General features: G+C 38.6%; 1 protein-coding gene across 2 annotated transcripts in view; it reads right to left on the reverse strand.

Moving 5' to 3' along the window:
• LOC126260185 (uncharacterized) overlaps nt 1–14,720 on the reverse strand; it is a 424,295-nt gene that overhangs the window by 400,173 nt on the left and 9,402 nt on the right. For both annotated transcript variants that reach the window (XM_049957460.1, XM_049957459.1), the window contains exon 2: nt 10,646–10,835. In XM_049957460.1, coding sequence (XP_049813417.1) covers nt 10,646–10,835 — 190 coding nt within the window. The remainder of the gene's footprint in view (nt 1–10,645; nt 10,836–14,720) is intronic.

Here is a 14,720-nt window from a genome sequence, read left to right on the forward strand (position 1 = left end):
AAAAATTCACAACATTTTTTTGCAATTTTTTATTTATATATTCAAACATATACAGTTTTTTGGAAAAAGGCTGTGTTAAATTATGCAGAAGGTACTGTGTAACATTGACTGAAAGTTTGAAACAAATATGTTTGGAAGATCCTTAGAAAACATGTAATTAGTATGAGAAAATAAAAGTTTTGGGAATCGAGCGACAAAGATTGGATTAACTTTTTAGTGCATTCCAGGTCCATAGGATGGATTATCTTCATCCTCTGCAAACTCCTCCTCCAGCTTCCTCTTGTTCCTCCTCCTGTTTACTCTTGCTTGTATTTCTAGACTCTTTACAGCCCTGTCTGCAGCCCGAAGGCGTTCCTTGTCTAAAGCAAGCATCGCTCGTACCATGTTAGAACCTATCTTCATTCCCATATTTCTAAATACCTTGCACCTTACAATGTTGCCATCATTGAAAGTCGCAACAGCATCATACACACCAAAGTGAAGTGTTTCTATTCCAACAAATACAGTCTTGGGGATTCTCGACCATATAACGCTAGTTACACTTTCATTAGGGTTTTGAGTTTTTCCGTGAATACACTTTTTCAACAGTTCAGGTGCTGCTAAGTCTCTGAAAATAGGTTTTATCACCTCCATTATTGCATGAGGCAGACTATGCTTATGAGTGCACACTTCACCAGTTAGCAATCCTTTGTTATATTTACACCAACTGTCTTCTTCTTTGGGACACAAGCTATGTTGGGGATTTTCATCGGTTGAAGAAGTATGAAAAAAAAGAGCCCAAACAGCCTTCTTCATTTCGTCGACACTTTGTGTATTTTGCCTAATAGCCATTCCACAATAGTTCTGTATTTTGTCAATTCCACTGTCAGTTAACCTTCCCTTCCCATCCAACCCTTTACCATCACTGAGTGTTTGTTTTTTGTACGAAGCTTTCAGTCGCCGAAGTCTTGTTCCCATTCGCTTCTGTATGTGTCCAATACACTCAAATTTCTGCACTACAACATCATCACCATAGGGCTTCAGTCCTTGAACATGTTTGAAACTTTTAGAATCACCGCCACCAAGGTAATTAACGTATCGCACTTTATCACACGCCTCAGAACGCTGGAATATACTGGCAACACCAGCCACTTCCATTCCTCCACTACTGCCCCTATAGTTAGCTTTGCAATTATTTTCATGTGTACCTTTATATTTTTGTGGACATCTACAATACTTTGATATTACTGCTACATCTAAAACTTTCCCTGTATACATACTGGTGGCAGATACTACACCATGAAGAGATGTGTGTCCCCGTTTATGCCACGTACCATCAAACGCTGCAGTCAAATCTCTGTTACCATTATTTTCCATTACTGCCTCTTCCACAGCATTCTTCATAGATTCTATACAGACATCTTCTACTTTAGACCCTATTAATTTATTATAGGTCGTAAACTTGGTTGGGGGATTTGGAAGATTCATGATGCCACAGAAAATTGCACCTGCAGTAGCACCCTTACCAACTGAACGCAAGGAATAAACAAATCTAATGTTGTGTTCGTAGATTTTGCTACCATTTTCTTCAGTTGCAGTTACTGCAACACTGTTCCAAAAGGTGGTCATGTATGAACACTTATCACATTTCAGTTGTATTTCACTAGCAAGTCCTACGTGCTTTATTATGGAGAGTTCCAGACCAACTTCACTACAATGAATACATCTTACACAGTTTGAAAAAATTCCTTTGAGAACCGACATATCAAATATTTCATTCACATCCGATTCGCCCATAAAACATTCATAGTTTTCACTCATTGAACCAAGCTTCTTCTGTGAAGTATTTTCTTTCCCACTTTGACTGCTGTGGGCAGGTGTACTTGAGAGGTTAGGTTCACTCACTTCGTTATCATCTTTATTGTTTACAGTAATAACACATACCTTTGGCTTTCCAACATTTCTCCTTTTCTTAAAAGCCTTCAGAGGATTTCTAATAACTTTACTTTTACTCATTATTATACTTCAACAAAACAGAGACTCAAGAAACAGAATTAATTACGAATATTTTCGAGATAACGACAGAGTAAATAAACATGAAACAATCGACAATCACACCAGCGATATATATTGAACCATCACAGGTTAGCCACAACACATACTTTATCTCACATCACTAAAATGTACCTGATGAACACGGACGTTAATAATAACACCATTTGACAGCAGTTTAACAGCGCCACAGTGGGTCACGCCCATGTAGAACACATTTCAAAAAAAATTTAAAAATAGTTGTAGTCTTCGGAATTGAATAAATTATATATCTATTAAAAGGTAATAGTCTGCAGATTCAGAAAACGCAAAAAAGTAACAATTGAACTTTTCAAGATTTTGAGCCTTTCCGGAGCCCATTAAGTGGAATGACCACATACAACAAACAGTAGGAAAAGCAGATGCCAGACTGAGATTAATAGGAAGAATCTTATGGAAATGTAACATATCCATGACTGTAGTAGCTTAGAAGGTGCTTGTTTGAAAAGTTCTTGACTGTTGTTCAGCAATAAAGGATACCTGCCTAGTAGGACTGATAGAAGAGATACAGAGGACTGACTCAGAGCAGTGCATTTAGTCACAGAATCAATTACTCGATGTGAGAGTGTTACCAAGAAGCTCAACAGACTCCATCAGCAGATGTTACGAGAGAAGTATTGTGCATTGGGAGAGTTTTACTACTGAAATTTCAAGAGAGTACTTTTCGCGTGGAATCAGGCAACACATTACTTGCTTCCACATACATCTCGCATAATGAACAGATGAGAAAATTTGAGAAATTAGAGCCAACACAGAAGCTTAGCAACAACAATTCTTCCCATGCATCATTTGCATGTGGAACAGGTACCAGAAGTACCCTCAGACACACATCATGAGGTGGCTTGTGGAGTGTGATGTAGAAGTAGATAAGATTACCCTTAAGTTGTCTTCATAATTAATCAATTACTATGGGTACATATCCTGACACACACAAATAAGCTGTAACAACATTCATCCAAAAAGTTGGAGAAAAGCAAACCTCCTCTAATTACAGATCTAAGGCATTCCTTCCAGTCTTTCCAGAGGTTTTAAGAAAGTGACCTATAAGAGAATACTGATCATTTAACTGGGTAGAGCCAGTGAACAGGTTCTCAGTCTGGGGATCATAAAGGATTATTCACAGAGAAAGAAATACAAAACCTCACAAATAAAATGCCAGAAGAGCTAAATGAGAAGAATTACCTTGTGAGAGAACCTACCGTGTGGGGTGCTGAGTGCCACGAGGTTCAATACTAAGGTCTGTTTTGCAGTTAACTTCTATAAATGATCTTCTAGTGACTTTCTACATCTACATCTATACTCTGCAAACTACTGTGAGGTGAATGGCAGAGGGTACATCCCATTGTACCAGTTATGAGGGATTCTTCCTGTTCCATTCACATAAGAGTGATTGTTGGAATGCCTCTGTGCATGCTGTAATTATTCTAATCTTATTCTCATGATTCCTAAGAGAGCAATATGTAGGGGTTTGTAGTATATTCCTAGAGCCGTCAGTTAAAGCTGGTTCTTGAAATTTTGTTAATAGACTTCCTCGGAATAGTTTACATCTGTATTCAAGAATCTGCCAGTTAAGTTCCTTCAGTATCTCTGTGACTCTCCCCCACAGATCAAACAAACCTGTGACCATTTGTGGTGCCCTTCTCTGTATACATTCAATATATCCTGTTAGTCCTATCTGGTATGGATCCCTTGAGCAATATTCTAGAACCGATTGCACAAGTAATTTGTAAGCAATCTCCCTAGTAGACTGATAGCACTTCCCCAATATTCTATCAACAAACCAAAGTCTACCACCTGCTTTACCCACGACTGAGCCTATGTAATCATTCCATTTCATACCCCAACAAAGTGTTGCATTCAGGTATTTGTACGAGTTGGTCAGTTCCAGCTATGACTCATTGATATTAAAGTTATAGGATACTACGTTTTATCATTTTGTGAAGTGCAGAATTTCACATTCTGAGCATTTAAAGCAAGTTACCAACCTCTGCACCACTTTGGAATCTGATAAAGATCTGAGTTGATATTTTTGCAGCTTCTTTCAGATTGCACTTCATTATAGATAAGTGCAAAAGCCAGATTTTACTATTAATATTGACTGTAATATCATTAATATACAACATGAACAGCAATGGTCATAACACACTTCCCTGGGGCACACCTGTAGTTACTTCTACATCTGACGATGACTCTCCATCCGAGATAACATGCTGCATCCTCCCTACCAAAAAGTCCTCAATCCAGTCACAAATTTCACTTGATACCCCATACGATCGTACTTTTGACATTAAGCATACGTGTGGTACTGAGTCAAATGCTTTTTGGAAATCAAGAAATACAGCATCTATCTGACTACCTTGATCCAAAGCTTTCAGTGTGTCTGTAAGAGAAATGCGAGTTGGGTTTTACATGATCAATGTTTTCGAAATCCATGCTGGCTGGCATTGAGGAGATCATTCTGTTTAAGAAACCTCATTATGTTTGAGTTCAGAATATGTTCTAAGATTCTACAACAAATAGAACTCAAGGATACTGGACGACAATTTTATGGATCACTTCTACTATCATTCTTGTATGAGGGTGCTTACAAGGTGATTCAGAATTTTTAAAGTTCACTGATGATGCAAGCATACTAACTGAGGATCCAGACTCAACCTTAGCATACACACTTGTAAAGCGAAAACTGGAAAACATTGATACAACAAAGTTTATCGGCATCCAAAAATTTGGTAGAAGCAATTTTCATTTATCGAAATGTCACACGAAAATTCTCTCTCATGCTGAGAAACTGCTGGATGTTGTTGCCGGAAATACAGTGTGGCCAGTTGATGTGGTGAGCTTAATGGAAAAGTAAAGTTCTTTTCCTTAATCTGGTATGGAAATTTGGAAATTGACCATTTGCTGCTAACTGCTGTGTCCTGTTCTAGAGCTAATGGAATGAGGAATTAGATAAATCACAAATAGAAATCTACAGTAAATAAAGTTACATTAAAACATCAGTACTTTAATTATAAAACCTTGTAGTGTGATATTATTTTGCAACATTTTAGTAAAATTGAAACATTAGCTCAGTCTCTTGCAGACCGCGAACCAGTGTGAAATACTGACAAAATTGTCAAATTTTCAAGTGGACTTTCAGTGAAATATGGTACACTAGTTACAGCTGGGGTTCTATAATGAAAACAGGAAGACTTACAATAATTTAACAGCAAAGTTACTGAAAGAAGAGCAATGTCTGTCACAGATTGAAGAGTTGTCTATGCTCAAGGTATTGGATCAGTCAAGTTAAACATGCTAGTAAGTGGTGTACCCCACAAAGTGGAGGATAGATCACATGTTACTGATTTGAGAAACAAAGCTTTTTTCAGTGGGAACAGCAGCCAGTAAAGATTTAAGGAATCACATTTAACAACAATAATATTGAAATCCCCCCAACATGAACCATGGACCATGGACCTTGCCGCTGGTGGGGAGGTTTGCATGCCTCAGTGATACAGATTGGCGTACCATAGTTGCAACCACAACAGAGGGGTTTCTGTTGAGGGGCCAGACAAACGAGTTGTTCCCGAAGAGGGGCAGCGGCCTTTTCAGTAGTAGAGGCATCAAGGGTTTACCAATTTAGTACTGGAGCGAAGCATGGAAGGTAAAAATCTTGGAAGGATACCAAGAGATGAATACACTAAGCAAATACAGAAGAACGTAGGTTGCAGCATTACTTGGAGATGAAGAAGCTTGCACAGGATAGAGTAGCATGGAGAGCTGCATCAAACCTGTCTCTGGACTGAAGACAACAACAACAACAACAACAACAACAACAACAAGGTTGCCCAAACTCTTACGGGAATCACCAAAGCGTGCGCGAATAATGAGTGGATGGGCAAATGTCTATAAGGTACATATATATATATATATATAGAATTGTGGACAGTTGGGAATGTGAGTCTCACGGGAAGCGTGCAAGGGATAAGTCCCTGCAGTCACGCTATTCATCTGTGGCCTCAGTGGCTCAGATGGATAGAGCATCTGCCATGTAAGCAGGAGATCCCGGGTTCGAGTCCCAGTCGGGGCACACATTTTCAGCTGTCCACATCGAGGTATATCAACAACACCTGTCGGCAGCTGAGGGTTTCAGTTAGTCATCATTTAAACAACAACAAGATTGAGATATTTAGTAAGAGACCAGTGGCAACTGATATAAAAGTTGAGAATCTGTGTTACAGAATGTCGTCTTGCATAGAAAATATTGGACAAGCAAACTGTGCACCATTTGATTTAGCTCTGTTCTGACATAGGAAGTTGGGCGATATAAACTTTGAGAACTTGAAGATAATGGATGACTCTGATTTGAGTCCACATTAAAATTAAAGACTTTACAGAAATTCCTTTGTGAATCATGTCAGGATGATAAACTATACAGGAAAGTACTTAAATCTAATTTGCAAACTCATGTCTGTGTTCCAGGAGAATTTGTTCACGCTGATGTATGTAGAAAGATGCCACATACTGCTTGTCCAAGATAACTCGACAATTTTATTGGTGCTGCCAGAAGAGAAGAAAATCAGTACTAGTTGAAAGATATTCCTTTATCTCCTGTGTACTGCTAACATTATGTTCTCCTACATACAGAGTATTACTGCACACATTGTTAAGGATAATGGTGCCAAGATTGCAGCAAGCAGCCTTTGCTGCCTTCTCCTCACTGCTTCTGTCCTCTCAGCAGTCCTAATGTTGGAGCAAGGCACACCTCCTACAGTTTTCCAACTGCCACCATGTGAATTGTCAACAATGGACAAACAGTATGTCTTTAATTGGATCCAACCATTTTTTCATTTGTTATCCATCTTGAGCTGACTGCAGTCTAGCAGTAGCTTGCAGACCAACTTTATAAAGAAAACACTGACATCAAAAAATGTACAAATGTATGTACCCAATTTACAGAATAACCATGGAAGATGCTTTGTAGATAAAAGCAAAACTAATTTAAATCATAATAATAATAATAATAATCTGCAGTCAGCTCAAGATGGATAACATATAGTAACAGGTAACAGATGTTAACAGCTGCTGCGGAAGATGGCCACGCAAACAAACATATTGAAGCAACAGCCCTTCAGATGGTTAAGAAGAAACCCCAACGTTGGTTTTGGTACACATATGATACTTTCGTTACAAGGCCTCATGGAGAAGAAGACCTCTCATAATTCCTAAATTATCTGAATGATATTAATTCTAATATGAAGTTCACTAAGGAAAATGAGAACGAAGATTAAATTTCATTTTTGGATGTACAGATATTTCGAGAACCAGATGGAATTTTAGGGCAAGGAGCCTACAGAAAGCCCACTCACATGGATAGGTACCTTCACTAAAATTCCAGTCACTTTCCCCAATGGAAAAGAGGAGTTATCAACACATTTGTGGACCATGCTAAAGAATCTGTGAGTCTCATGTACTTGGAGGATGAGGATGAGCTCAACCATTCAAGAACTGCCATAAGAAGATATGGCTACTCTAACAAAGAGATAAATAGAGTACTACACCCAATATGATCTGATACATTCTGAAGAAAAAGAATCAACTAAAGGGAAAGTTTCCCTCCAATTCATAAAATAGATTACAGATTGCATCTGAAGAGCACTGAGAGGACACACTTTTGACATCATGTTTGCACCAACAAGAAAGATGCATGAACATGTGAAAACCAAAGGGCCTCGCCCTGCCTCTTGCCATAACTGGTGTATATAAAATCCCTTTCACATGTTGTCAAGTGTACATACTACATAAAAAAAATAGCATTAACACCCATCATAAGGAACACAACGGCAATTGTCATATAGGCAACAAGGGTAAATCAGTGACAGGAGAATGTGGGACTGTGGAACCACCAAATTCATTTCTCTCATAGCACAGATTTATAAAGATCGAATCATTACCTTGCTAAGATGTACAGATAGGTCACAGAAATACAGAAATTCTGAAACAACTTTAACAGAAAAGAAGACAGATTGAAATTAGACACTTTGTGGGCCTCAATACTAAATAAAGCACCACAAAACATGTTGGTATGACTCTACAAATTCAGACAGCAGTCTGATGACATAATGAACTGACTGTTAACTGACTGTTAGCTGGATACATAAACAGCTCGGCTAGCTGAGCTTGTTCGAGTCTGTAACTGCTTTCTGAGTCATTAAAACCTCTGATAATGTCTCCAGAACTGGAAGACAAAATGTTAGGCAGACAAATGTGGCTTGTACCATGGCCTGATACATGTAAAACAAATGTCGCCAAAAACACATGCTTCATGGTTCACATCCCTGAAGGTTCTACTTCTTGACAGAATCTATGGAACATGATGGATTGATTAACAAATGAATGAATGAAGGAGCTCCTCAGACCAGCTTATTGTCAGCTTCTGTGCTGCAGCTGGTGAGCCTATGTTTGCTATCAGGCAGTGCCTCCTCGTGATGTAACAAGCATATAGCATCCTGTCGCCTTCTGAATTGTGAACCTCCTATGTCACTATCAACCCCCAATGGAGCATGTTTTTGAGAGTCATCTGTGAATGATGATGTGAGCCACTTGTTAGCTGTTTCATTAATTGCATAATGAATGCATAATTGACATACTTAGTTAATAAAGCTTCAGAAATACAAAAGAGAGTATAAAATAATAGACAAGTACAGCTAACAAATATAAAGCATATTCCCCCAGAATAAGATTTTCACTCTGCAGCGGAGTGTGGGCTGATATGAAACTTCCTGGCAGATTAAAACTGTGTGCCGGACCGAGACTCAAACTCGGGACCTTTGCCTTTCACGGGCAAGTGCTCTACCAACTGAGCTACCCAAGCACGGCTCACGTCCCGTCCTCACAGCTTTACTTCAGCCAGTATCTCATCTCCTACCTTCCAAACTTTACAGAAGCTCTCCTGCGAATCCTGGAGAACTCCTTTCTTTCAGGAGTGCTAGTTCTGCAGGGTTCGCAAGAGAGCTTCTGTAAAGTTTGGAAGGTAGGAGACGAGATGCTGGCAGAAGTAAAGCTGTGAGGATGGGGCGTGAGTTGTGCTTTGGTAGCTCAGTTGGTAGAGCACTTGCCCGCGAAAGGCAAAGGTCCCAAGTTTAAGTCTCGGTCCGGCACACAGTTTTAATCTGCCAGGAAGTTTCATAAAGCATATGTTACAAAATTTTGGCAAAATATGACTTCATCAAATAAATATACAGAGCAAAGTTCAAGGAACATATGCTGACAAGAAGATATGTTTCTGACAGCCCATGGTCAGAAAAAATTTTGTTTCTATTTTTAATGTTACACTGACTGATCCAGTTGTCTTCAGCAGATGCTGTCAGTGATAGTCTAAGATGTGTTTGCTATCTGGACTCCAAATGGACATGTGTATAAAAATGGAAGAATGAATCCAGATGAAAATTTGAGAATATAATTGCTATTGTTTACACTAACAAAAATTCAGACATTACTTATCTCTGACAACCAACTAAGTTGAACAGACTAGATAAATTATGTGGTACAGTAAGTCCGTAAAACTTTGTGACCTACAAGACAGATAAATGTGACTGTACTGACTGAATTCACTGCAGACAGATTTCACATCATAGCACATATCAATCATCTCTGGCGAAAAATACACAATGCAGATTCTCACTAATAATGATTTTGACATAATAGAGGGAAACATTCCACGTAGGAAAAATATATCTAAAAACAAAGATGATGTGACTTACCGAACGAAAGCGCTGGCTGGTCGATAGACACACAAACAAACACAAACACACACACAAAATTCAAGCTTTCGCAACAAACTGTTGCCTCATCAGGAAAGAGGGGAAGGAGAGGTAAAGACGAAAGGATGTGGGTTTTAAGGGAGAGGGTAAGGAGTCATTCCAATCCCGGGAGCGGAAAGACTTACCTTAGGGGGAAAAAAGGACAGGTATACATTCGCACACACACACATATCCATCCACACATATACAGACACAAGCAGATATATCTGCTTGTGTCTGTATATGTGTGGATGGATATGTGTGTGTGTGCGAATGTATACCTGTCCTTTTTCCCCCCTAAGGTAAGTCTTTCCGCTCCCGGGATATATATCTGCTTGTGTCTGTATATGTGTGGATGGATATGTGTATGTGTGCGAATGTATACCTGTCCTTTTTTCCCCCTAAGGTAAGTCTTTCCGCTCCCGGGATTGGAATGACTCCTTACCCTCTCCCTTAAAACCCACATCCTTTCATCTTTACCTCTCCTTCCCCTCTTTCCTGATGAGGCAACAGTTTGTTGCGAAAGCTTGAATTTTGTGTGTGTGTCTATCGACCAGCCAGCACTTTCGTTCGGTAAGTCACATCATCTTTGTTTTTAGATATAATAATGATTTTGTAAATATATGCCCGCAGGTGTATATATAATATTTGAAATTTGTCGCATAACTTAATTTTTTCAAGTCTCTCAATGATTTTAATGAATTTACAATAAACTTGTGAGATTTCTTTGGAAGTTAATTTTACAGGCTCCATTTTTAAAAGTCAAATGAGGTAAGAAAAATAGAACAATTTACCTTTATTGGTAAGCCTAGGTACTTTCTGATCTTCATTTCAAGACCATACTGCTTTCCTTCAAATCCAAAGAGTGGAATAAGACAGGTATCACGGATTGCACATAAACGGCACAAATTATGGATATCCATGATGTCCTCCTCACTTCCACTTTCAGTACTGGAAGAATGGTCATCCATCTCAAGGTCAGTTCTGGAACAAGCCGCAATATTTCTTTATAGAATAAATTCAGAGAGTGTTGCCTTGTTTCGTAATATCTTAAGTTTTATGTAGCAGCTATAAATTCTAGTGATATATCATCAGCCGTTTGAACCAAACTGATTGTCTGCAGTTAGTCATGTAGCACACAAACTATTGTGTTTTACAGAATGCTCAGATGCTAAAAATACTGTTTATATGTGTTACAGCTAGAAGATGAGTTAGTTCCACTGTGAGTTTAACATTTACAAAATGAACCAAAATTTGGTATCTTAGCCTGGCTGAGCTTGATCTTTTAGCTGTCTCCTAAATCAATATGAATGCTGAATTTCCCAAATTACTTGAATATTTCTCTCCAAAGTACAAAATACTTTAACGCCAATTTCATCAATTCCTTGGCCATGCTTCTGCTTAGTTTTATTCTTATTTGTTTCAGGGAAATCAGTCTTCAAAATGGGGAGGAAATTTGTTTATACTGTTCACTTTGTACGTCTATTCCTAATATTCTCCCTGTAAGTTCTCTCTGAACATCCTGATTGAGCCATTGAGTTTCTGTTATACATTATTTTCCTTTTATGACTTGGATGTAAATGCTTCATGTTTTTTTATTTTCAAGATTTGACTACCAATTTACAACTGCTTTTACAATACATTGCTGTGGTCTTCAGTCCAGACACAAGTGTGCAGCAGCTTTCCATTCTAATCCATCCTGTGCACATCTCTTCATCTCTGCATAATTACTGCAGCCAGCATCCACATCAAACTGGTTACTGTAGTCAAGTCTTGGCCTCTCTCTACAATTTTTATTCCCATACACTTCCTGTAGTTACCAAATTAACTGTTTCTTGCCGTTTCAGGATGTGATCAATAATCAGCTTACTCCCTCTTTCTCTTCTGTGTACCTTAAGATTCTTTTTCCCACACTTCAGTTTAGTACCACTTCACTAGCTATTCAGTCTATCTTATCTCCACCATTCTCTTGTAGCATCACATTTCAAAAGCTACCATTCTCTTATTGTCTGTATTGGTTATTGTCCACATTTGACTTCCATACACGACAAGGCCAAAAAAATTCATTCAGAAACGACTTCCTTAGAAAGAAACTCATATTCAGTGTTATCATATTTGTCTTTCGCTGGATAATTTTATCCTGTTATGGTCAGTCTACCTGCTGTTGTCAGTTATTTTGCTGTGAAAATAACAAAACTTGTCTACTACTTCAAGTCTTTAATTTTTTAATCTGATTTCCATAGCAACACTGGATTTAATTGGGCTACATGTCATTGTCCTTGTTTTCCCTTTTCTTGACATCTATCTTAAAACCTCTTTTCAAGGCACTATACAATCCATTCAACTAATCTTTCAAACCTTTTGCCATCTCTAACAGAATTAAATCATTGGCAAATCTTTTAAGTTTTATTTCATCTACCTGAACTACCACTCCCTTTCAAAATGGCTAGCATAATGTACTTTGTAATCTCTATGTGTTTGTTATCTTTTACTAGATGTATGTGACAGGAGCAAGGAAACACTGAAAAATATTTAAAAATAAAATTACTTTGTGGCACATTTTAAGAACAAAGAAAACATGCTGCACCTACTTAGAGTTTTACATAGCAACCTCCCCCCCCCCCCCCTTTCTCTCTCTCTCTCTCTCTCTCTCTCTCTCTCTCTCTGTGTGTGTGTGTGTGTGTGTGTGTGTGTGCGCATGCATGCATGCACGTTCATGCTTTCAACATTCATAAAAGCCTTCTTTGAATCTATAAACACTATTAACGTATGACTGCCTTGCTACAGTCTGTCTTGTAAGATAAGCCATAGCATCAATACCATCTCGTGTATTCCTACATTTCTCAGGACCCTAACAGATCTTCTCCGAGATTGGCTTCTACCAGTACTTTCTGTAGATAATCTTCTTCTTCTTCCTTAACATTTGTTCCACATGCTGACAGTGTCTGTTGTCAAGCCATTGCTGCCTAGATCATCCTACTGGCTGTTTACCATTTACTCTAAGGTGAAAACCAGTTTTTGCAACTGGTGTGTTTGCTCTAAGAACATGCTCTTACTATCACAGATGTCTTTCACCCTGTCTACCATTGGCGCTGCTTGGTAAAACTTACGAACTTCATGATTTGTGGCATGGCTGTGCAATGTTAATCCAGATGTCCATCTCAGCATCCTTGTTTTCATGTCAGCAAGTTATTGTTCCACTTTGTTTGTTGAAAGCCAGCATTCAACATATACAGCACACCTGAACAGAATGCAGATCAGTATACTTTCAACATGAGCCTGCCTAGAAACTTCCGGTCACAGAGTACATAAGACACAGAGCAGCATTTGAACCAAGTGCTGCTCAATTGGATAGAGATTTCTGCACTGAGATTTCCATGGTAGCAAAGGTTGAGCCTTGGTACTTCAAAGTCCTTGTTGTTAGGAGGTCAACAGCATTTATTCTGATGGTGTCTGAATCGTTTACATCTGTGGTGAGGTACTGCATTGTCTTTATGTTGTCACAGACCTATTTCTGCAAGGCAGTCTTTCCAGGCTTTGACTTGCCACTGTAGGTTAGTTTCGTCTTCAGAGGCCAATAGTACATCATCACCCTGTAACATGTATCTTCTGTAGGTAATGTGTATCAGTATTTTGCAAATATGACTTATTAAACTAATGTTTCAGTACTATTCTTAACTGTCAGCATTTTCCGTTTTTGGAACTGGAATTATTACATTATTCTTGAATCTGAGGTACTTCACCTGTATCATATGAAGTGGTCCACTCTCAAGGGGCCTCAGTCATAATTTTAGAAGGCCTCTGTTCATTGTCTTTATTTAATCATCTGTGGTAGGCTAATATCTGGATATCAACTACATCTACACATATACTCCCACTATATGGGTGCATGGTAGAGGTTAACTTGTACCACTATTCATTTCCTTTCCTTTTACACTTGCAAGTGGAGTGGCAGAAAAATAACTGTCTAGATGCCTCTGTACAAGCCCCAATTTCTCTTATCTTGTCATTGCAGTTCATAAGTGATATGTACACTGACAGCAATAGAATGCCGTTTCTCTAAATTTTCTCAATAGCGTTTCACAAAAAGAATGTTGTCTTTCCTTCAGTGATTCCCATTTGACTTCACGAAGCATCTCCATAACACATGTTGACTGAACCCACTATTAAAAAATTTAGCAGTTCACCTTTGGCCTGCTTTAATGTCGTCCTTTAATCTGACCTGTTAAGACATCCAAAATATTTGAGCAGTACTCAAGAATGGATTGCACTACTGTTCTATACATAGTCTCCTTTGTAGATGAGCTACACTTTCCTAAAATTTCCTAATAAACCCAAGTCGACCATTCGTCTTCCCTACTACCTTCCTCGTGTGACTGCTCCATTTCATATTGCATTGCAACATTATGCCTAAATATTTAATTGATGTGACTGTGCCAGGCAGCACATTACTAATACTGTATTTGAACATTACAGGATAGTTTTTCCCACTCATCTGCATTAGCTTACTTTTCTTTTCTTTCTTTTTTTACATGGGAAGCAAGCTACTATCATTCATCACACCAAATAAAAATCCTGTCCAAATCATCCTGTATCCTTCCACATTAACTCAACAATCATACTTATTGTACACTATAGTGTCCTCAGCAACCAGCCACAGACTGCTACTCACTCTGTCCACTGGATCATTTATGTACGGTATATAAAGAACAAGAGTGGCCCTATCACACTTCTCTAGGGGACTTCTAACAATACCCTTGTTTCCGACGAACACTCTGTCTTCAAGTCACTCATGTACCTGGAAACCTACTCTGTGTGCTCGAACCTTAATTGTCAGCAGTGAAGCATCATGTCAAGCACTTTCTAGAA

This window comes from Schistocerca nitens, chromosome 5 (genome assembly GCF_023898315.1).
Source record: "Schistocerca nitens isolate TAMUIC-IGC-003100 chromosome 5, iqSchNite1.1, whole genome shotgun sequence".
Taxonomy (NCBI): Eukaryota; Metazoa; Arthropoda; class Insecta; order Orthoptera; family Acrididae; genus Schistocerca; species Schistocerca nitens.